The following is a 24,892-nucleotide window of genomic DNA, read 5'->3' on the forward strand; positions in this document are numbered from 1 at the left end:
AACACAACTCCAGAATTAACCAACACAACTCCACAACACTCAACATTAACCAACTACCACTCTCCATTAGTGACCACAACTCCAAAATCAACCAACACAACTCCACAACACTCAACATCAACCAACTACCACTCTCCATTAGTGACCACAACTCCAAAATCAACCAACACAACTCCACAAAGCTCAACATCAACCAGCTACCACTCTGCATTAGTGACCACAACTCCAACATCAACCAACAGAACTCCACAACACTCAACATCAACCGGTTACAACTCCACGTTAGTGACCACAACTCCAACATCAACCAACACAACTCCACAACACTCAACATCAACCAGGTACACTACATTAATGAACACTACTCCATCAACAACTACCACAACTCCACAAAACTCAACATCAACCAGCTACAATACATTAATGAACACTACTCCATCATCAACCACAACAACTCCACAAAACTCAACATCAACCAGCTACAACTTAACATTGATGACCACTACTCCAACATCAACCAATACAACAAAAAAAAATATTATTATATATATTATAATATAATCATTATTATTATTACTATTATTAATGATGATGCATACAACACTATGATAAAGGACATCCACATTCAAAATAAAGAAAACACATTAAAAACAACAAAACAAATGTTGACCGCATGTTTTAGTCATCAAACTTATACCTTTTAGATATGTAATATCTATGTAATGCAATGTAAATGTAAACATAATAGTATATATAGCCGTTTGTATTGCAAAGACATAAATAAATAAAATCAAATTAATTAATTCAATAAATAAATATAATATTGACTTTTTTATTTACAATTTTTTTTTTTTTTTTTTTTTTAACTTAAAGCCAATTTAAAACATTTTTAAAATATATGAATAATAAATTAAATTCAACTTAAAACAAAAAACAGCTCTCAGACGTGTCCCATACGGGTCATCTAATATCAGAATGAGAGCCCTCTAGTGGAGATGAAGAGTCACTGCAGTGTTTCTGCTCTGCTAACGCTCAGTTGGGTGATGGGGGTGTCCAGCATCAGTCATGCTGTTTGTGAACAGGAGCTGTGATGGGGGACTGACTGTTACTGGAGAGTGTGTCCCTGGCTGTGTGTGTGTAGTTCTTTTATGTGCGGATATCGGGCACCTGAGGATGAGCTGTCCGCTACACCCACGGTGTGAGGAGAGCATGTTCCAGTTTGCTCCAGTTTCAGGCGCAGTCTGTGAGCAACGGCTGAGATGACTGCGTGTTGCATCATCACAATGTCTCACACAGAAACAACAACGCCGGCTCAGTGTGATGAGGAGGAGTTCCCCTCGGGCTGCCTGGAAATAATGAAAAGTGAATTCCCAAGTTATTCATTTTTGGAGAAGTAAAGAAATAATCAACAAATCTTAAAGTAGTGGAAAGATCATGTTGTTTAAAGGTGATGCAAGATGATGTAATGAAATAGAATCAGTTGGCATGAAGAGCTTTATTTCAAGAGATGAGGCAATCTGTTGAGGAGTTCTGAGCCAAGTCTTTAAACAGTGACAGTAGTGGAGGCTGCCTCTCTTTCTTATTTCACTTACCAGATACACATCTAGACAATGACCTCTGAACATAAACTTACCAATGCTGAAAAAAGCAATGTATTCAATATGTTGGATTCAAATTTGTGCCTTAATGAAAAATATACATAGTTCTTAGAACTAGCCTTCAGTTCAGGCCATCCAGAAATCTGATATATTCAAAATATATGACATATTTTGTCATGTATGTATTTCCTTATATCCAGCTTATATTTGTCACATATGAGCATATAACAGTGCTGGTTTATGAGGAGCCTGGCCTCTTCCTGTTTCGCCTGTTATATCAAAAATGGGACTGCAAAATGCCAGAGGGTGCCTGTGAGCAAGTCAAGTTCAGGACGCTAGCACTTAGACAAATGCTAATGGTCCGTTATCTCAGCTAACATCACTGTCCTAGTCTTTTAGACAAATAGACATATGCTAATGGTCTGTTTTCTCAGCAAACATCACTATCCTAGTCTTTTAGACAAATAGACAAATGCCAACGGTCTGTTATCTCAGCTAACCTTACTAGCTTAGTCTTGTAGACAAATGCGAATGGTCTGTTATCTCAGCTAACATCACTATCTAAGCCTTTAACCAAACAGACAAATGCGAATGGTCTGTTATCTCAGCTAACATCACTAGCCTAGTCTTTTAGACAAAATGATAATGGTCTGTTACATCAGCTATGATTTATGGAGGTCTGAGGTCACCAGCTGTTGTTTCTACCAGGATTTTGTTCCTATTCCCATAATACCTTAAAAGAAATAGAGAAGAAACTTACAAGCAGGGTTAATATTTGAAACACTACAGTGATAAATATGTAGTAGATATTTTTACATTTTACTTTTTCAGTTAAGCTGGACAGTGTGCACACCCATACACACGAACAGGGCCTCAAACTCACCAACAAGAAACACACTTAATACAATATCAGCGACTTATCACCTCCTAATGTGGCAGGAAGGCAGGATACACCCTGGATAGGTCACCAGTCCATCGCAGGGCAGACTGGTTCACTGGTTCACATGTTCACTCACACACAGCGGGGAATTTAGCATGTCCAGTTGGCCTGACTGCATGTCTTTGGACTGTGAGAGGAAACCGACGCAGACACAGAGAGAACATGCAAACTCCACACTGAAAGTACCCTGGTCGCCCAGCTGGGGAATCGAACCAAGGTGGGTAACCCAGCGCTACCCACCACACCACCATGCCACCCCATGATCATTATATTAAATGATGAAAATTAACTAAAATATTTATTTTTTTTAACAGAAATCATTAGTAAGCCTTGAAGGTTCTCCATTGATATTACATTTTTTCCTTTCAGTTTACTGACTTTTTGACAGTAATTGTGTTGATGTCATATAGTTTGTTTGTGTGGAACTGATGTACACATGACGGCACGGTGGGTAGCGCCTCACAGCAAGAAGGGTCTGGGTTCAATTCCCCAGCCAGGCAACCAGGGTCCTTTCTGTGTGGAGTAATCCCCATGTCTGTGTGGGTTTCCTCCGGGTACTCCAGTTTCCTCCCACAGTCCAAAGACATGCAGTCAGGCCAATTGGACATGGTAAATTGCGCCTGGGTGTGAGTGTGTGAGTGAATGTGTATATCTGTCTGCCTGCCCTGTGATGCACTGAAGACCTGTTGAGGGTATATCCTGACCCCCGTGACCCAGAAGGAGAAGCGGCTTAGAAGGTGTCTGTGTGTGTGTGTATATGTGTGTTTGTGTGTCTGTGATGTACACACAAAAACAGTAAATACAACGCATCACTTTTTCACTGTACAGTATAATAAAACTCCAGATGATGACAGCATCTTTGCTCCTAATGCTGCCTGCCTGCTCCCAGATAAGCTGTTAAGGCTCATTAAGAGTTAGGCTGAGCTTCTGAGCCGCCAAACCGGCGCTGGTCCTCGACTGTATCTCTTCACATGTACAAAGGGTCTTACTTTAATTCTGTTATTTTAAAACATTACTTTTTCATCAATTTATTGTATATATTCTTATGGATTCTTAAAAATAATGCATTATGTATGCAGTGCAGTCTGTAAGCAACTGAACAGCAACACAATTTGTGCATTTATGCACACAGAATATATACTACTTTTTAAACATTCATTCTACATTTTAAAGTATTTATATTGCTTTTTAAATATACACACATCATGTAAACTTTCAAGTGTCTTTTACCTTTTCCCTTGTTTTTAAAAATATGCATGCATGCATACTAATGTTTAACGATACATACTATGTAATATGTATACTACATTTAATTCTATGCATGCTACCTTTTAAAGTGTGCATACAATATGACTATTAGTTTTTAATACATACATCCTATACTTACATACATAAAAAATAACAAAAATTATACATGCAACTTTTTTAGGTATGTAGACATCATGCATACAATAAAAATATAATCTATACATTCTACCTTTTTAATCATTTTTTCTATGCATACAAAATGTCCACTACTTGTATATAATACTATTGCTAGTATGCTTACAGTAAGCATATTACTTTTTAACCATGCATACAACTACTTTTATGTATACATACTCCTTTTAAAACTATGCACACATTATGCATACAACTTTTCAAGCATTTTTATTGTTTTTAAATATGCATATAGTATGTACTGCTTTTCTTGTATGCTTTTTTATTTTACTTGTACTGCTTTTCTAAGTATGCACACAAATATGCTTTTTAGCTAAAAATTTGATTTTGTATGTATACTAGTTTTCAAATATGTGTACTTCCTTTTAACTATTTTTGCTAACATTGAGACTGTACACAGTACACATACTACTTTTTAAAGTATGTATACTACTTTTAAGCATGCATAATACTTTTTAACTATGTGTAATATTTTTATTATACTTTGAGTATACATACAGCATATATACTACTTTAACTACACACAAAGTATGCATAGTACATTTTAAGGGTGGGAATCTTTAGGCAACTCACAATTTGATTTGATTACGAGGGCTGCGATGCGATTATAAAACGATTATTGATGCATCTCTTTTTCTTTTACCTCCTTGGTAGTTCTAACAAAAAGTATTTGTAATGATCCATAATGCATTTTCTTCCAATATATTTTATTAATGAATCAAATGGAAGTGATGTGGTGAGTGAAGGCTCTCATTCACTGCTGTTGTTTGGAGCACATTAGACGCTGCTGCCACTCATCTGCAATATAATGCGCTGTTATGGTAAAATAGGATGCTGTGGTAATGGATTTCAGCCAACATTACAGCCGTCCTGCCCGTTTTCATAAGTGATTTTATAACTTTGGATTTGGTCTCGTTGTAGAGAGTGGGGGGTGGGTGTATCGCTGTGTCAGTAAAATAGTTCCGAGACTGGATGCTAAATCTCGGCTCCAAAGCGTGAAGCATAGCGTGAAAACCCTGGTTCCCAACAACTGAGAACTGACGTGCAGACTGCAGGTCGCATAGCAACGAAGTCTCACCTGGCTAGCAGCAGACGGAAAGACAAACATTTAGAGACTGTCAGTCTCTAAAAAGTTGGGAAGATAAAGTCGCTTCTCTTTCGAATTTTCCCATTCCAGCAGTTACATTCAGCGCCTTAGGCAGAATTTAAGGTGGAAAAACTGGAAAATTCGAATGAGAAGCTAGAAAATGAGAAGCGACTTCAGCTTCATAAATCAGTCGAACGCTGAGAGACATTTTACAAGAAACTGTTCTAGTTTCTAGTTTCTGGTGGAGATTGGAGGAAAGTGGCTACAGCAAAAGCTTAAAGCAGGAAAAAAGTAAATCTGTGTTTTTGTTTAGATTTTTTAGGCTATACTAACCTAAGACATTAACACACACTGAGACATACTGGGCATTAAATGTGTCTCCCAAGGTGGTTTGATTTTTGTTGTAATAGTATGCATACTAATAATTGTGTATTGTTTAAAATATGCATTCTTTTTATAATTATGTATATTAACATTTTGAGACTGTACCCAGCATAGTATTTTTAACTACGCATAGTTAACTATGCATAGTACATAGCAGTAACATAGTAGTACATATAGTACTTCGCATATGAAGTATGTATATTTGTATAATGCATGCATAGTTAAAAAGTAGTATGCTTAAAAAGTCATATGCATGCTGGATGCATACTTGTAAAAGTAGAAAAGAAGAACAAAATAGCATGACATTGTTTGATGATCTGTATTTAAAATAAAAATAGCTGATAATCCAAAAAAAAAGGTGAACAGTTCTTTTTCATTGGAAGGGGTTATTTTTTTTATTTTATTATTTTTTTTAAGTGATACTTTTTTGATCCCACAACCGGGGAATTCCACCTCCGCATTTAACCCATCCGTGAAGTGAAACACCACATACACACTAGTCAACACACACGCTAGGGGGCAGTGAGCACACTTGCCCGGAGTGGTGGGCAGCCCTATCCACGGCGCCCAGGGAGCATTTGGGGGTTAGGTGTCTTGCTCAAGGACACCTCAGTCATGGACTGGGGATCGAACCGGCAACCTTCCGGTCACAGGGCCAGATCCCTAACCTCCAGCCCACGACTGCCCCAAAACGTGCACATCCTGAGACTGAGCCCCGTTCTGGTGGAGTATTTCAGTATTGGAGTATTGGAGTATTTTAGTATGCATATTACTTTTTAAGCATGCATACTAGTTTTTATTTAATTATGCACACTATTTTGACATTTTTTAATTATGCAAAACTGCAAATGTGTAAATTATACTATGTGGATGACTGATATCGCAACAAGATAATACACCAAAAATATGAGCCGCTAATTTAGCGAACTAGTGGAGTCGGTGGATTCACTTGCATGAAAGTTTCCTCAGATAAACTCAACCTTACACTGAGATGAACTCTGATTTTGGTAGTTAAACTGATGTAGGGCATCCGAGGACACGTGAAAAATGAGGTCAGATGCAGTTTGTGGACTGATCTAGGGTCAGTCGGAGAGACTCAAATTTAAATGACAACCACAGAGAACCTTACCAGCACCAACAGAGCAGAAAGGCTTATTATGTTTTTTATATCATGGATAATAAAACCTTTTAAAACAGCACAGGCAAGAGGATCAGGGATTATCATCGGGTTAAGCTGGACACTTAAATGTAGGAGGTGTTTTATTATAAAAACAACTTATGCAATGGTTAAACCCATTAAGGCCAGCGATAAGATTCACTTCATCTCACCATCTCTCTGCCAGATTCTGCCAGTGTTCCTGGAAAAAAGGATCTCATCACTTTCTCTGTGCTGCTTGTGTAAGACTCTGACCTATCTGAGAAGATAAGAAGCAGAAGAGGAAAAACACAGAGAAACTGCTCTGAAAGGGACACTTTGGCAAAGACAAAAAAGTGTAACTATTGCTATGCCTGGTGTAAACATGCCTACTTGCCACCTAAAGCAGAGCCACAGTATCTAGAGTGAGATGTTCATGTTTAAAGGTCAGGAAAAGCTCCTTCTGATGATGTATTTTGAAGGTGGGAGGAAGTGAAGACACACCACATGTTGGTACTGTGGCAGAATTCCTACAAAATGAAAACCCAAAAAGTCAGAACTCAACCCAAGTACTTATGCAAATGTTTTGGCACCCTGGTTGAATCTCAGGTTTGTTGATTTTCTAAGTGTAAATAAGTAAACGCATGCTCTACAGCAGGGGCTCTCAAGACAGACCACCTGTCTAAAGCTGCTTGCTGCCCATTCATTCATTTATCCATATACAAACATTGTTCAGCCGTCCGCTCATCTGCACGTCTCTTCGTCTGTGACTCTTTTCATCCAGTTACCGTCACATAAAGGCTGGATGACGATTTTTGTTCTGTATGAGAAGCGGAGCAAACTAGGAATGTTGGACACTCGATCAAGCTGCTCATTAGCCACACCCACACGGCTCGCAGAAACGTCTGAACACTGGTTTTTGCCATGTTTTCATTCAAGCTTTGCTAGATGCTCAATATAACACTCAAGTTTATTACAATGCGAACATTTTTCAAATTTTACTCTGGGACTTTAAAAATAATTACTACAGTTACACGACTGCATTAAATATTTGCCTTTCCATCAGTAATTCCTTCTACTTTCACCTGCTAATGAAGAAAAATCAAAAAAGCCCCCAAAAAGTTTGATCTGCGTTGCCAGACAGGTTGTTTCCTAATCTTTGAACTGCAAAGTCTGACTCTTTATACTACTGATGCTCCACTGTAGGATGCAAGTAAACATGTACACAACAGACACAGCAGTGGTTACATTTTTATTTAGGCTGGAGTGCCTCAAGGCATCTCAAGGCTACCTATTTTATGAGTTCTAGTGCACATTTACTTATTTCAATCATCTATATTTTACAGACAATCATAACAGTAGCAAGTCTAGTGGCTATTATACACACTGTTATCACTTGTTACCCCATTCATACGGTCAGGGTGACCATGCTGTGAGCGCATTATCATTCTAAGGGTCTGTAAGTGTGTCAAGGGCTTATGGTCAGCATGGGGGCCTTAATGAGGCGGGAATATAGAGCATAGTGCACACTGGCCCTCGCAGGGAGAATAAACTGGCTAATCTTTCCACTCAAGATTATAACAATTATGAAAAGACAAAAGTACGAACGCACAGAATAATGACAGCAATTCTGGGCCAACTATATATGAATGCATTAAACTGGAATTCCATTCATTTTTAATAAATTCTTTAGTATGAAATGAAGATGTAAAGCCATTCACAGTGGTTTGGTGTGAAATGCTCTGTTCTAGAGACACTTACTAAGTCAGGATCACATAATGTGGCTATGAATACACTGCCTGATATCTGAGTCATTGGCTTATGATAGTTGTGAATTAAGGTTTAAATGTCTAAAAGATAATGAATTCCATCCACTGTGAAGGGAGACACGCAGGGGGGTTGTAAGGCAAAATAATTCCCGAAGACATTTTTTTGACATTACCACTATTTTACCATCATCAATGTCACATATAAAACGTGGGAAGCACATGCAGGTTCACTGGTCATTTGGGATAGTAAATAAAATGGCTGTACAGTCCAAAAGTTTGGGTACCGCTAGTCAAATTGAATTTTTTGTTGACATGAAATAAGTGTACATGATCACACTTCTGCATATATTAAATTACTGTTTACTGGCTTAATTTAACATCCTGAAAAAGAGTAAAGCATAAAATGTGCTTTGTGCAAAAGTTATGGCACATCATTTTCCAATACGTTAAACTCAGTAAACAAATAGAAAATGTGCACTAAAATCTGCAGAAAATTCAAGTTTAAATGCAAGTTCTCTTTAGAGGGTGAGGTCACTTCTTTTCACTGATTTATCACCCTGCTTCCTCTCACCACTGCTATAAAGAAATCAGTCGGTCATTTTCTCTCCAATGACCCATTTCACACCAAATCACTCTGAATGACTTTGCATCTCAACCACTGAATTACGCAGAAATTTTGAAAAACTGGTGGATTTCCCCTGTCATGAGAGAGATCAGCTGAGGCCAAGACAAATGAATAAATAAACTCAGTTAAAAGGCCTGTCTCACAGCAGCACTTCACTGCACACTAAACTGACCTCCTTCTTTAAATCTGCAATGCTTGGTTCAAAGAAAAAACACAGTCTTCTAAAAATATCAGCTGACGCTGGCTAAATATATCATCACATGCTCTCAGGCCTCAAAGCTAATGCTCTTTACAGCATGTTGATGTGTTCACTGATCTGTGATCCATGGGTTCGCAAAGTGAGGACAGTGTGAGAACTCAGGTCAACTGCCCCGGTACATTTGTACTCCTGTAAACAAGGTTTGAAAACTCATGCTAGGGTTACGGTCTGAAGTGTCTTTAGGCTTTTGCCCTCAAGTCACATCATCAGCCAATTATCTGGACCTTCTGGAGCCGAAATGGATATGCTCAAGCAGAAAAACATGACAGTGTCCTGTGGTAATAGAGACAGAAAACAGTGGGTGTTTCTCAATAGCTGAGGAATGTTCTGGAGAAGAAACCTCTTGCCAAGAAGGACCTGCAAGTACACAAGAAAAATGAAGGCACTGATGAGAGTTTGAGCTGTGGGCTTACTTGCTCTTTGAAGGCTACCTATACTACTGGGCAAATGGCAGACCACCCATCATTTATTTAATTTCCAACACAGCCATTAAAGGGGAACTCCACCATATTAATATGTCAGGATAATTTAGTGGTTGATATATAAATAGTCAGCCAGAGTGCATGGATGTGAAATCGTTCACTTGCAGAGAAACTTACTTCTTTACAGTAGTGGTGATAGGAACCAGGATTCCTGAAGTCCACAATGCAAATAAAGCTATTAACTTAATATCCAAAACCCTCAATGAACCTACACTTGTTTTCTGAGTGTTTTTTGTATCATTGATGATGGCACAATAATGGCCAATCTGAAAAAATAAGTTTATTTGGGGACTTCACCGAATGTAATAACTCCTTCTGTGAGGGTTTTCAGAGGCATTAAACTCCTCAGACATCTGGTTCCTATCACCACCACTGTGAACAATTCTGTTTCTCTAAAACAAAGTATTTCACACAAAACCACCCAGAATGATTTTCTTGATATGTTAACTATTATATTATGCAGAAATGTTGAAATATCAGTGGAATTCCCCTTTAAGTACAAGTTCCTCATTTTTCAGGAGATGCTTCTGAGATGTAGGATCATCCACTTACACCTCACTTCACTAGTAGCCCATCAAATCTCTCACCATCTCATCCTAAATGAGAAGGGACAGTCCTCTAAAAAAAAGGAACATTACTTCATTAACACACTACTAGCTGTGCTCTGTAGGCGACCCTGCCAGTCTGCAGTGACAGCAGAGGAGGGTAAAGTTCAGCAACTTCACTGCTGGCTTTAGTTACATTTAGGGCATCATATGCCTTCAAAGAGGAGGGATGCGGTATTTATTTGTTAATGAAAGAAGGCTCTGGAAAGATCCTCTCTATAATCCTACCTCCATTTTAAATGAGTCCCACGTTTAGGGTCCAGGAGAAGTGGAATCTAATGAAGGAGTGTTTTTCAATGAAAAAGTAATATAATATGACAAGGTGGCAAAGAGAAAAGTCCATTAATGCGGTGGTCGGGAGGGAGGGGGTCCACCATGTCACTAAAAAGGCTCTACAGTAATATCATTACATCATTAGACCTTTATTAGACTATTATATCATGAAGCCTAGAGCTGCTTTTACACTGTTGATGTTCTTAATCTTATGCTGGACACGTTGCACCATTAGGCCCTCAAAGCTCCTGTCCTGTAAGTCCAGCTTAAAAGACTCTTCTCTCAATCTTTTGATCCCTCACCACATTGTCTGTGGAGAAGGAACGTGTGCTTTCGGCAAGGAGGATGGGGGGGGGGTTAAGGAGAAGAGACTAATTCTGGAAGAGTGTGAGGGATGGAGGGCGTGAGTGGAGGGGATTAAACAAACGGGTATAAAAGAGAGAGGCAGCGAACAGAGGGAAGGCGAAGAGAGACTGCAGAAAGAGAGCCGAGGAACACAAACTCGCCTTTGTTTTGCATCTCTGCACTTGCTCCCCGAGCAAGAAATCAAGCCTCAGAAAACTTCCCTGCTGAGAAGCAAAGGTAAGCGAACATGGCATTCTGTCAGAGCCTGTTACAGTGCAGTGGTGCAGTCTATATTGTGGCTTGTTTACTTACAGATACATGCTATACAAGTCTGAACACCTCCAGGCAAATTGCATATTTTGTTGACACTGTATATGAAAAAACTCTTAACAAAATCTTTTACAGAGAACACACTTAACTATAGCACTTTTCTACAAATTTTAGTGCACAATCTGTTTATTTACAGAGTTTAACATATTGGAAAAAGTATAAAGACGAGTTAAAGTGTGCCATAACATCTGCACAAGCCACATTTAGTCCTTTTCTATTTTCTATTGCACATATACACATGCTTGTTTTAGAAGTGCAAACCTTGTAGCTCCATCTTCCTGGCGTACAGTTGGAGAATGTAGCCCATCTGTTGGTGCACAGTTTGTCTTAGCCATCCTCTGTCAGACGAGTGGTCACTTTCTGGCTACAGAGCTGGCTATTTTTGGGAAGTGGACCACTCACAACCTAGCAGTGACACTGACCCCAGCAACACTACTGTGTTTGATTCATGTGTACTAGCACCTCACACTATTATCTCAGAGTCACTGATATGCTGAGAATGGACCAAATAACATGGTCAGTGGTGGTCCTTTGGTGGTCCTTTTCCAAAGTTTGGATGGGGTAGATGGTAGTTCGTGAGTTGTGCAGCATCAGATGGGCCGCAGTCAGTACAACCCTACACAGCGCAGCGATAAACTAGATGTTTCCGATAAAGTGGCCAGTAAGTGTAGGAACAACTTGAGTCCAGTATTGTTCAAACCTTTAAGTGGCCAGAAGAAAAAGTTCAGAGTTAAGAATAACTGATCTTGATGCAGAAGCCGAGTCGAGGCAGAGGGGTTCTGGAAAGTTCTAGAATACAAAAAGATCTACAGGCGGTTGCTTAACAAGCAGAGAGGGGGGCTGGCTTCTAAAGACCACTATAACTATATGTTTTTATTCCCATTTTAAATGCGCAATAGCTCATAAAAAATCAAAACATTGTATGCTACTACACTGTAGGGCTTCCCTCAGTCTGTCAAGCCGTCTCTGGATAGAGAGAAAACATTAGCACATTAGCTCTGGCATAGTTTGAAGTGGCATGAAATGAAGCTAATATTTTGGATTAAGGTGGTAACAGATGGCTTTGGGTGTCCCAGATTAGATAATCGAGGTTATGCAAGTACATTATAAATAGACATCTGTCAACACAGCCAGGCTATAACAGACCTAATGACCTGTGTAAAGAACTGCGTTTAGGATTAGGATTATTTGAGCCTAATCCGTCAGCACTGCTCAGGTCATTGATAAACGAGCTGTGGTGGGATTTAGAAAGTGTGAGGGAGGCAGATTAAAGGGTCTAAAGATGAAGATGCTCCTCTTTTTTTTTACTGAAACAGTGAAACTGGTGCTACAATTCAGGGTACAACTAAAAGGTGTAGGTGTAGTTCAGCGTTAGCACTGGGAGGCAGGGTGGAGTTGAGTTCCACCCTCAAGCACAGAAAAGACTCATCAAAGTCATTCAATTGAAATAACTAATTTATTTATTAATTATTAGCAATACTGGGATTTTAAATGTATAGCTAGCTTAACCACCGAGGCAATAAAATCAAAATCAAGTTGGGAACCACTAACGTTAACTAACAAGCTAGCTAGCATTAGTTAACCTAGCTGGCCATTCTCTCCGTCTGGTAACAGCGCCTTTATATTCCGGATGAATTTGCCTTTCATCCTCACCTTTTCTGGATGAAGTCTTTAAGATGTACAGTCACTGTGGTTTGCTGTGAAATTCTCCATTCTAGAGAATGGTCATTTGTTCAATCCACAATGAACAGTTTCATATCAAACCACTTTGAATTTTACATCTCATTTATATTCAAATACACACACCGGCTCATGTTTCAGTGGCGTCGCTCCGTTTCAGCTGGACTGCCTGATTTAGGCCCGCTGGGCAGCTCGTGTTTTCCATCCTGCGACTGACCTTCTTCCTCCGCACTTCTCTTCTTTCATCAGTTAAATAAAAACGCAATGGACGTCGCAGCCCCCGCAGATAAGAAGGCACCCCCCAAGTTCAAGGCAAGGGCCATGCGCACCTTCAAGAGCAAGGCCCCTAAACCAGGCCAGAAGGGGTACGGAGACGACATCCCCGGAATGGAAGGACTCGGCACAGGTAAACGCTCAGGCTCAGGCTTGATTAGATGGCGTGGTGTAGTTACAGCCTGCTCCACTGATTCTTAAAGAGGGCCGTAATCAACTGTAATATATGATGATTAAAGCATTGCCTTGATTATTTTAAGTAATATAGGTTATACGTCAGTGTTAGCCTGAGATTTCCATCTGTTTTCTGATCCTCGTCCCTCTTTCTCTTCCTCTCTCCCAGACTTCACCGTGATCTGCCCGTGGGAGGCTTTTGGCGACATGGAACTGAGCGATTTGGCTAAATACGGAATTGTGTAGCTGCCCCTTTCCCCTTTCTTTAGCCCCTTTCTCCTGAGGCCCAGGCCACTAATGCCCCGTGCCCTCACAGTGCAGAGTGGTCTGGGCAGCTCAAATCTTTAAGATGAATGAACGCCATAGTTTGAGGGTGTAACTGTAATCTGAGGTATTTGGCCCGAGAAAAACGGCCGTTTAAATTCTAAACATGACCGCTGAAGAGAGGTTCCCCGATAGCTTCTGTCTAGACCCGAGAGAAGTGTTTCCCCGAAGTGCATCAGCCCTGCACGGACGCTGCTTTCTGGAAGACGTTCGTCCGTAAAGATAATGAGCTCGGTCTTGTGAAGAGGTTTGAAGTACACGCCGTTTCGATTTTACAGCCATGTTGTTTTCCCTCGTCTATCTGGCCCCGTTCCTCTCTGGCCTGTTTCTATACAGATGTATATTTATGTACTTCAAGCTCAAATCTGTTGTATTTTTATGGTCTGGAAGAGTTTGTGTGTGTGTTTCAACACTATTACATCAGCATGGCTAACCTGAGCTAACTCAGCTACCAAACCAGCTGTACAGGGGAAGACGAAATAAAATGGTTTGTTTCCATAAAAAAATCCTGTGACTTTGTTTGTCCATCCTAACACTTTGAAATTCTGCTGGCCTCCATGATCTTTAAACGGGAATTCCATCACTTCTCATCAGATTTCTTCGATTGTCCTGGTTATTTAAACTAATACAAATATATTGATAAACCAATACAAAACGTCTCAGGCTTCAGGCAGTGTACTAATATTCCCATTTCATGTAATGACTTACTGTGAGGGATCTTTCAGAGGTATTAAACTCTTCTAAATCAAAACATTCTGATAATGTAGCAATATTCTTAATAATAACTATAATAATCCACCATTAATCGTTACAACAAATATTTACATTATTTTGTTGGTTTTTTTACTCAATTACAGCTTACATAAATTACATGCCTTGATTTATTTATGTAGTAATAGTAGCAGTAGAAATAATAGTAACTACGCATAAGAAACTTATTGAAACATACTGATTAATGTAATAATAGTAGCAGCTGCAGTGATAAATAGTATTATTTCATATGTAAATCAAGACATTTCAATAATAAACTGTCCTTCAAAAACTAAAATATGCAACATTTGTTGTATTAGTAGTGGTAGTAAAAATAAAAATAATTATTAAAACAGATTTCTTTCATCTTGCTGAAGAACATGGTTATCGAAAAATACTGATTTATTAACATAGTACTATATTATTAGTATCATTACATAAATCAATGCATCACTACACAATAATAAAGAATCGACTCACTGGTGTGTATATTTTTAAAAAATTGTTTATATGGACATTCAGATACAAATTACATCACAAATGGCATCTGAGTATGCAGAGAGGAAGAGTTCAAACCAAAAACACACTCACGTTGTAAACTAAAGGATAATATGCATAACATGTATCATATAATAATGTGCAAAGATGGAAAGGAGAATATATAATAAGGAATGGAACACTACTGAAGGTGGGCAGCTATCGTTCTCTCGCCGTCCCAACTGCACGACTGGACGTTATTTAAAAAGCTGTGTTCCACATGCAGATCCAATAAACTCACACTAGTGCACCCTTTGGGGTCTCTGATCATCCCTCCAGCCATCTGAAAATATCTAGAACGTTCCTCTGACTCAGGCTAGAGCTCCTGGGTGACTTAAGCTGAAGAGACCACCTCCGATTCTTTCAGTCTCTGAAGGGAGTGGAGTCTAGCCTGTCCAAAGCCTCGGCAATAGGCTACTGTTTACAGTAGCACCAGCGCCTCTATGAGAGTTAACATACCAGAAAGAAGAGGATTACAGAAACGAACCAAATCCACCCTCTTTATCTAACTCCTGGGACAGTCTACGAGGGGAAGAGTGGGGGGCAGATCGCAGGTACTGAGGTGTTTGTTTCTTGGTAACACTGAGAAATATAGTGCATAGACTGCAAAGTACCTAATGGACAGAAAAAAGCAACCCCCTTCCATCTCGCTGAGCTTTCAGAGAGAAGGCAGGAATTTCCTTAAATCTTAATACAAATGTTCCACGTGACTCTGCAGCAGTGGAATATAATTTAAATCCCTACACCACACGAAAAGAGAAGCCAAAATGCAGGGAAATCGAGAAACTAAAAGCTTACAATTATGAAATGTTTTCTATTCTTTAACCTACAGTACGAGTGTTGGCTAAGAAGCAACACCAAAACTGTGTTTGACAGGATTCTGTATATCGTTTACGCAGTCCAGACAAGCTGCGCTTTCGCTTTCACCACCGTCCAGCATTTCTGAAAGACTCTTGCACCAGACAAAGAATGTACATCGGTAAAATCCTGACCACAACAAAGTAAAACCTGATCGCTTTAAACTGATAGTTTGTTAATAAATTAGCTTGTAGTAAATTGGATGTCGATGGCACAGAAGACACAGCAAATTCCAATTCTGTTTTTGAAGCCACTTCAAACAAAACAATAAAATCTATAGATACAAAAATAAAACAAAAGCCAAAAAACAACAGAAATTACTATAGGCTCATACATATAACCAAAAAAATGTGCTTCACAAATCTTTGGAACCAAAATCTCAAAAGACAAAAAATATCAATATCAATCAGGAGAGAGAGAAAAAGACACTTAGCAAAGCGAGAAAGTAAAAAATACTATGTAGTTAACCGTTAAAACATCCGAAGATTTTCACTTGCCACTCTCTTTCTGAAATGTTGTTTGGAGATTGCATATTTGAAACTATTCTTGTAAAAAGGAGAGCCGAAATCCAATGTAGTCCCATAAAAATGGGCATTTTACGTAATCTCTGGACGTAATTTTGTTATTCAGACGTTCATGATCGCATTACTGTTATTTTGTTCACTGTGTGGGATCATCTGATAACTTCATGATTTAAAGTTGCATTACCTACTCCTTCTGACAAACAGGAGCCAATAACATCAACTGTCACAGAAATGGTATGTCAAAAAATGCTCTAATTAATAATAATAATAATAATAATAATAATAATAATAATAATGTTTGGTAACATTTTTGTTCTATACTAGTTTATTTGCATATTATGACTATTCAATTTTAAAGGTATGTCTTTTCAAAAAGACCTCAAAGTAAGAGGTAATTTTACAATATCAACAAAAAAAAAAACCAAAAAAAAAAAAACCAAAACAAAAAAAAAAATTAAGCAAGATTCTGTAGGCTATTTATGACACATCGTCCCGTATGCTTGCGGAAAAATTCCTGCGATCTGTAACAGCTGTTAGCGTTTTTCTCTCAATTTCAGTTTGTTCGTTTCTCGGATGACGCTTTGAGAAAAACGCCACTTCACACACAGTTGCCTCCGCTTACACTATGGAATAACACCACCATTTCCTCAAAAAAGCTCATGGGCAGTCCCCCCCCACCTCACAGTCCACCACGTGGCCTGGGCAGCCATCTCGCTTTTGTGGATTCCAACAGGGATAGTAAATGTAGTGTGGTACTTCTGAACAGTGATGTATAAACTCGTAGTCCACTGAAGTCCAGACACTCTGTGCACATGTAGTTTGGTGGCCACAAGAGGCGCTCTAGAGCCATTACTGCATGCATATGTGCAGAGAAACGTGCCAAAGGAAGAAATAATAATTTTTTCAATTTTTTTTCTTTTTTTTTTTTTTTCAGTCGTGCAATTCCTCAGTCAGCCATCCCACATCACCGGCGAAGTTCTTTACAGTTATGTAGTTGTTTTCTTGTATTTAAAAAAAAAAAAAAAAAGACTTGTAGTGATTTACTTTCCTGTCTCAAGTTTTCGCTCCAAAGCGGTGTTTCGTTTTCCATTTGTCCACACACAAAAAAAGGACGTCTCCGCTCCAAAGTGAGTGACTGTTTCTAAAAGTTTGGGAGAGTTGGTGAAGTCTGGAGGTTTCTGAGTTTAGTAGGGGGAGAACCTGCTGTACCCTCCCCTGTAAAGGGTGGCCTGCAAAGGGGGAAAAAAGCAAGTTAGTATGACAGAAGCAAACAATGGTTTGTTGTTTTAGAAAGAAAAAAAAAACCAAAAAAAAAAAAAAAACAACATTTTCACCCCAACCCCATATTTAGTGAATTAGCCTGATGCTTGCCTGATTGCAGCTATTTAAGCAAACCACAATTATCTTCCAGTTTTTGGCTTTTACAGATCTATGTTTATGTAGCAGGAAACAGAATGTGAATTGGGCGTGTATTTGTTTTGTTACAAATGCATGTAAACAAAAATAAATAAATAAATCTCTCCTAAATATCTGTCCCAACCTAAATAACCAAAGCCCTGATATTTTAACAGTTGCACTTTTAAAATTTTCTACTTTGAGGAAGCTGTAGATTTACTGACTACATATAATATTTACTGTCATATAATGACTAATAAGAACCACAACTGTATGATATTTGTTTTTCAAAATAGTAAAAACAGAACTGAATAATTTGTAGACAAACCTGTGATGTGTGTACACATGAAGTTTTGACTCGGCTAAATGTTTCATATTAGAGCTTCTCAAGTCATTGTCTCATATACTGTCTCATTCATGGTCAACTGCAGCAGTTTAGCTGTGGATTTCTCAGACTGACTAAAGCAATCACACTGCTGCATGATGCTGCTGACTGAAGGAGGGGCACACGAGTGGACACACTAGCCCATCTAGCAGGCTGCTGTGCTACCAAGGAACACCAGCTGCTCCTCCCAAATGTCACTAACGTTCATTTCATTGATAAACAACTTGGACTAACATTTAGTCTTAATGTACGTAACAGAGTTACTTACTACCCAGCAGGAGATAAGGGATTACTGAAAGAAGCTGACTTAGCCGTTGAGGTATAGGGGGTTCCGTTTTTACACTGTCTGTACATAGTTAACCAGATTATTTAGGGGGTTCTGGTGAAACTAATACCTTAAGAATAATTCAAACGGGTATACCACCCACTACCATTGCCTTGCCACAAAATACTGGCATTACAGATTCTGCAATAAAACTTTTCACTGCTTGTCAACCTGCACCACATCATGCATCTGAAACTGCCGGATATGGCCAGATTGGCCATATGTATTGGTATCCCTATAGTTGATATTGATACTACGTTTGAGGGCCAGTATGTTTGTATATTAATCTTTGCATTCAATGAACTAAAACAAGACAATTCGTTGACTGTAATTGTTAATCCACAGCTAAAACTTAATCCTCGTGACAGGCCTATCTAGTGTCTATTACTTTTGCACTAAACAAAAGTTCAAAGACCCTAGGTTGGTATTGAACATAAAAAGGCATGAAGTGGACAAAATTGAGGCTTCACAATGGCTAATTGTTATGTCATGCCATCCTAATACTGCTTTAAGCCATGTGTCTTTTATTGCAAACTTTAGAAACATCTGCTGTTCATCGACTTCAGCTCCGTCCTTTAACACCATCATCCCCTCCAGACTCGTCTCCAAGCTCAACACACTTGGAATGTGTCACACCCTGTGCAGCTGGATTATGGACTTCCTCACCTGCAGACCCCAGTGTGTTAGGGTGAATGATGAAGGGTGAACACACCTCCCCCTCCCTCACACTCAGCACAGGTTGTCCACAAGGCTGTGTCCTTTCACATATGCTCTACACACTGTACACCTACAACTGCACTCCAAAACAGCTCCATTACTTTCATTAAATTTGCGGAGGACACCACAATCATAGGCAATATCACCAACAAGGATGAAGGACCGTACAGAGAGGAAATCAAGCTCCTCATAGAGTGGTGTGCCTGTTCACTTCCTCAGAAGGTTAAAGAAATAGTCAACCTGCCACAACAGCTCCTCTGCAACTTCTACAGAGCCACAGTGGAGAGCATCTTGACCAGCTGCATCTCCGTCTGGTACGGCAGCACCACTGCTGCTGAATGCAAGGCCCTGCAGAGGATGGTCAAAACTGCTCAACACATCACCGCAGCTGTCCTCCCACCCATAGAGGACATATATGACAAGCGATGTGAGAGGAAAGCCATCAACATATCCTCAGACACCACACATCCCAGCCACCCCTTTTTCCAACCTCTGCCATCCGGAAAGAGGTACCGGAACATCCGAGCTAGAACCACCAGGTTCAAGAACAGTTTCTATCCCCGAGCTGTCAAACTGGTCACACCGGCAGCATCGACCTGAGCTTAACAACAACACTACAGTTCGTTATTGATCAGCCTGATCACCCATCACACTACACACTGAGGTCCATGAGCTCAGGAGGACCATATGCTGTGCACCTCATCTCTGACTAAGCCTTATTTCTAGTATATTTATATATTTAAAGTGTAACTGTTTATTTAAGATGTTACCTTAACATTATGCTGCTACTCTGTACCTGCACTGTACACTTTATATACAGAACACTGTTTACACCACTAGTACTTCTGCATTTACTGTACTGTACTGCAATTCACCAGCACATTTCTGTCTATATATCTGATACACTTGAATATCTGATTATGCACATACTGTCTTTAGGTCCAATATACCTGGTATAACATTTGCCTATGCACATTCTGTCTACGTTCAATACTTATACTTACTGACTATGCACATTTTGTCTTGTCTTTTTACTGTCTTTTGTCTTTGCACTGTTTGCTATTTATATTTTATTACTGCACTGGAAAAGTAGCCCAGTAGTGTTTCATTATACTGTACTACCCTGTATTGTATAATGACAAAGCTGAATTGAATTGAATCTAGGCTGAGTGACTCGTATTTACTTTTGCTGAACTATCATTTTATGAAACTGATTTTGTAAAAGATGATTTCAGAGCAACTAGAACACAGAGAATTGAAGAGAATGAGTTGGCGTACCATAGCTCCCACTCCGTACGCGGCGGCTGCTGGGGCTGCTAACGCCGTGGCATAGGGATCTGCCGTGTATACGCGACCATAGCTGGAACAGAGAGGGGAAGAGATGCATCTTTCAGTCTAGAATCGATTTACAATGGATATCAATGAAATGCAAAAGGATACTGGAAGTGCGAGAGGTAAAGAGGCAGCCTCATCCTTTTAGGTAATATTATATTTTTTGACAGACAAAAGAACCACGACTGGACTAGACTGCCTTCTCGTTTAGAAATTTAAAAACTACTTATTTTAAAGTCATATAAGTAAAGAAATTAGAAAATTAATTTGAACAAGATGACTTTTACGAAATGAAATTATGTGACAGGTGATTCAGTTAGCTGTGCTGCATGTCTTGTGTAGGTCCATTTAAAAAGGTCAAAATATTTGGGAGGCATTAATTGCACATTGAAATAAAATTATTTGACTAATTTCTAGACTGTTTATTAAACTATTGTAAGTCAATTTATTAAGTAAAACTGCCACTATATTTGTAGATAAATTTACGTATTTTAAGAAATACCAAAACAAGTAGAATCATCAGTCAACAAAGTGACAATTTGGCTTAAAACATGTATAAAAGATTTTCATTTTGAAAATCACTTAAATATGTCTTCTTAAAGGTGCAGTGTGTAAGATTTAGGGGGTTCTATTAGCACCACTGAAATAGTATTAAAAAAACCTTTTTCTTTAGTGTATAATTACCTGTAACTACAAATTATTGTTGAATGAGCCCTTCATATCTACAGAGCAAGCCCTCTTCTAACAGAGGCCATCATGTTGCGCCGCTTCTACAGTAGCCCAGTATGGGTCAAACCCTGGTTCTAGAGCAGTGGTCACCAACTCTCCAACCTTCCAACCCTGAGCTACATCCCTACAGAGTTTACTTCCAATGTGTATCCAATAAGCTGCATCCCAAACCCAAACAAAGAGGTTGATGAGCTGGAGTAGGTGTGGCAAACTATGGTTGAAACTAGGCTCTGCTCTATGGTAGCTCTCTAGGACCAGGGCTGGAGACTGCTGCTGTAGAGAGGGACTTTCGAATTTTACGCTGAAGCGGCAGTTTGAATTTGGTGGCGCTATAGCCTCAGTTGGAAGGCACAGAGAGAAGAAGAATCAGTGGTTGCCACTGGTGCTGGCTAACTATTTTGTGTTGTGAGAAGTTGTGAGAACCCACATAGTGACAAAAGTAGATTAATACTTAGGATTTAGCACAAGAACAAGCAAGAGAAGGTGAATCCTCATCGTCAAAGAAGTAAAAACCTGGCGGCCACTGTAGGTTCTACTACATGCTTAAAAAGGGAGGTGTGAGGGCAGGGTGTTCAGTTTGTTGCAGTCTGTAACCTCACCACTAGATGTCACTAAATCTTACACAGTGCACCTTTAAACGAGAAATATTAGATGACTAGGTTTGAATGATTTCAAAATTGGGTAAATTAAGCCTATGCCTAGAGCTCTCCACAAGGGGATGCTATTAGCACTACCTTCAATAAAAAGTATGTTTTAAGTTGCAATATTTATTTAATTCACTGGAAAGCTGCAACCTACAAAGAAAAGAGTGTTACTTGAGTATCTTACAAGCTTCAAAATGTCTAAGTCACACCTGCCATAAGTGGTACAGATTAGTGAATGTACACCAACGACTTGCAGCCAACGTAACACTGCAAATCCCAAGTCCGTGCTTGTGGAAATGACCACAGAAGAGATGACCACAGAACAAAAAAAATGTCCGTGCTTTTACTTTTAATGTAATCCTGCTAATTAAAACACCCTAGTTTCAGAATGGTAATCAGATTACCTTTTTTTCTGTAATGGAATACAGTTACCCTTTTCATATCACTGCTGTTGTAACAAAACCCTGTATCTCTAAAATGAACTTTACAGTAGATGGAAACCTACCTTGCTTTCAATGCAAGTCGATGGAACCAGAGTTTTTCCAAGTCATTTTGGGCCATTTCCTTTGGCCCAAGCATCACGCAAGTTGCAATTAAGACGGAAAGTAAACAAAAACGGAAACTGAACAAAAATGGAGATACAAGGTTTTGTTCTGACAGCAGTGATATCCTGATTAAATAACACTGCATGTATTCTGCTACATTACCCAAGTCTGTCTAATGAACCAACCTGTCACTGTAGGCTGCTGCTGCCGCCGCTGCTGCTGCTGCAGTTGGACCTGCTACCGCTGCCGGCTGGGCGTAACGATACGCTGCGTAGCCACCCTAAAGGGAGAAAGAGACAGAGGGACAGAGATATTGTATAGATTATGAAAATGCTCTGTTAGCACCCTTGCAGGGGTGTAAAGTAGCCTAAATACTGCAGGTTGGTAGGAGAAACACATTAGGCAAGATACAATATCGAATAACAAGCAAACTGCCATTAATGATCAGATGCAAACCACATTCTGAGAACGCTGAATTTTTGCTGTTTGGCTGTGAGTGTGTCTTCCTCACAGGCAAATTGTGGTCATGAAATAAGTTTAAAACTGGGATGGATCATTCGGTGCCATGCCAAAAAGATTATTTGAGTTTGTCAGTGAGGAAGACACAACCTGAAATCAGTCAGAATTAAGTGTGCATAGCCTTTGGTGCCATATCTTCCCCCAACCCCCCCAATGCACGCTACACACAACAAAGGGTGAGCAAGTCAGTTAACTTGTGCCATTACAGACAGACAGTCAGATAAAACAGTGAGATTAAAGGAAATAAAAACAGTCATTCACACTCGTGTAGCCACAACCACACAGACAGACAGACAGGTAGACGGACAGACAGACAGACACGCGTACAGACAGACAGCATGCACCCCAAAAAACTGAAACACAATAACAAGCGATTTTTCTGCCAATCACACCACTGCATTCTACCCTAGAGCCAATCAATAAAACTCCCACATTCCACCACACGCCTGCAGGGATGGTGGGGAGAGCAGAGGGAGGGAAAGAAAGAAAGAAAGAAAGAAAGAAAGAAAGAAAGAAAGAAAGAAGCCAATGATAGATACAGTATATGGATGAGAAAAGAGAGTGAACTTTGGAAAAAAAAAAAGATATGAAAAGAAAAGCAGTAAAGGAACATAAAAAGAAGAAAGTAATAAAGACACGAGACAGTAAAGAAGAGAAAATTGACAGTGCCAGAGGAAAGAGTGAGGAGGGGAGAGAGAGAATAAAAAGGGAAGGAAATAAAGAGAGGGAGTAAGAGGCAGAGAGAGGGAGAGGGAGAGAGAGAGGGAGAGGGAGAGAGAGAGAGAGGGAGAGAGGGAGAGGGAGAGAGAGAGAGAGAGAGAGAGAGAGAGAGAGAGAGAGAGAGAGAGAGAGAGAGAGAGAGAGAGAGAGAGAGAGAGAGAGAGAGAGAGAGAGAGAGAGAGAGAGAGAGAGAGAGAGCAGGTATCTAAGGGCTGTAAGTGTGCCTGCATGCCAACACTGCTCCAGTCAGCATGCCACAGTGAGACAGAGATACGGGGAGATTCTGGGAAGGGGTCAGAATCAGAAAATCATCTGGGCTTAAAATGTCCATCAGAAACGTGTTATAGCCATACAGCACTGTTAGAGCTCAGAGCCCAGATCAGTGATCTCTGCTGTAAATACTTTCTCTGCTGAGAAACACCAGAAAGTGCTTGATTTTGGAAAATGGTGCCAGACGAAGAAATGCGCCATCAAACCTGCAGTGGGCTTGTACCAGACTTCACTTTTTCAGTAGTTATCTTACACCACATTCGTAAAATTGTGAGTGGGAGACCTTTAAATATGAAACAAAGCAAATTTAGTCACATGACCGTGATCCTTCTTACATGAGTGGAGAGGCAGGTTGAGATCGGATATAAATGAGGTGAGGATATTTTATAATTTCTCCCCCTTCCCTTCACCCATTGTCAGATTGCAGTGAGTTAGTAGGGAAACAGAAACGCATTAAACAATCTCAAACAATCAATATGTCAAACAAATTTATTAATTAATAAATCAATCAGTCAGTCAGAACGAGAGATGCACACTATCCGTCAGAGAAACCCTACCTGCGGCAATCTGCTACTAACCACAGTGTCCTGAAACACTATTCTACGGGGAGAACAGAAAGAGCTATCGTCAACCTGGACACACACACGCGCGCACACATGCTCAGTCATTTCACTCACTCACACACACACACACACACACACATAAACACACAGAGACGCTCAGTTTCATGCCACACACGCACAGAGTCGTCTATTCGTGAAACAGCAACTTTAACTACAAACAGATTCTAGACTTTTAGTGTAAAACTGTGCTGTCATAACAAAACCTCATAATACTGAAGTGGTAACTTTACAGTTCAAGGTTTAAAAAAAAAAAAAAAACTAACTAAATAAAAAGCATTCTTAAAGGAGAATTCCAC

At 39.6% G+C, this 24,892-nt stretch overlaps 2 protein-coding genes across 10 annotated transcripts in view; one reads left to right on the forward strand and one right to left on the reverse strand.

The window, feature by feature from the left end:
- Positions 1–11,025: 11,025 nt before the first annotated feature.
- On the forward strand, positions 11,026–14,229 carry LOC108424735 (retinal cone rhodopsin-sensitive cGMP 3',5'-cyclic phosphodiesterase subunit gamma). The gene is made up of 3 exons (XM_017692936.2): positions 11,026–11,179; positions 13,202–13,358; positions 13,569–14,229. Exons 2-3 carry the CDS (start codon positions 13,217–13,219, stop codon positions 13,643–13,645), a joined length of 219 nt encoding a protein of 72 aa, XP_017548425.1. The 5' UTR covers positions 11,026–11,179; positions 13,202–13,216; the 3' UTR covers positions 13,646–14,229.
- Positions 14,230–14,960: 731 nt separating this feature from the next.
- rbfox2 (RNA binding fox-1 homolog 2) overlaps positions 14,961–24,892 on the reverse strand; it is a 73,097-nt gene continuing 63,165 nt past the window's right edge. For 7 of the 9 annotated variants that reach the window (XM_037536443.1, XM_037536447.1, XM_037536440.1 and 4 more), the window contains 3 exons: positions 22,650–22,744; positions 20,493–20,574; positions 14,961–17,621 (listed from right to left, as the gene is read on the reverse strand). In XM_037536443.1, coding sequence (XP_037392340.1) covers positions 17,577–17,621; positions 20,493–20,574; positions 22,650–22,744 — 222 coding nt within the window. In that variant the 3' untranslated portion in view covers positions 14,961–17,576. Of the gene's footprint in view, positions 17,622–20,492; positions 20,575–22,649; positions 22,745–24,530; positions 24,574–24,892 lie in introns of those variants that run through there. The other 2 variants (XM_037536441.1, XR_005129996.1) reach the window with 2 other exon arrangements.

The sequence above is a fragment of the Pygocentrus nattereri genome, chromosome 30, assembly GCF_015220715.1.
Source record: "Pygocentrus nattereri isolate fPygNat1 chromosome 30, fPygNat1.pri, whole genome shotgun sequence".
Taxonomy (NCBI): Eukaryota; Metazoa; Chordata; class Actinopteri; order Characiformes; family Serrasalmidae; genus Pygocentrus; species Pygocentrus nattereri.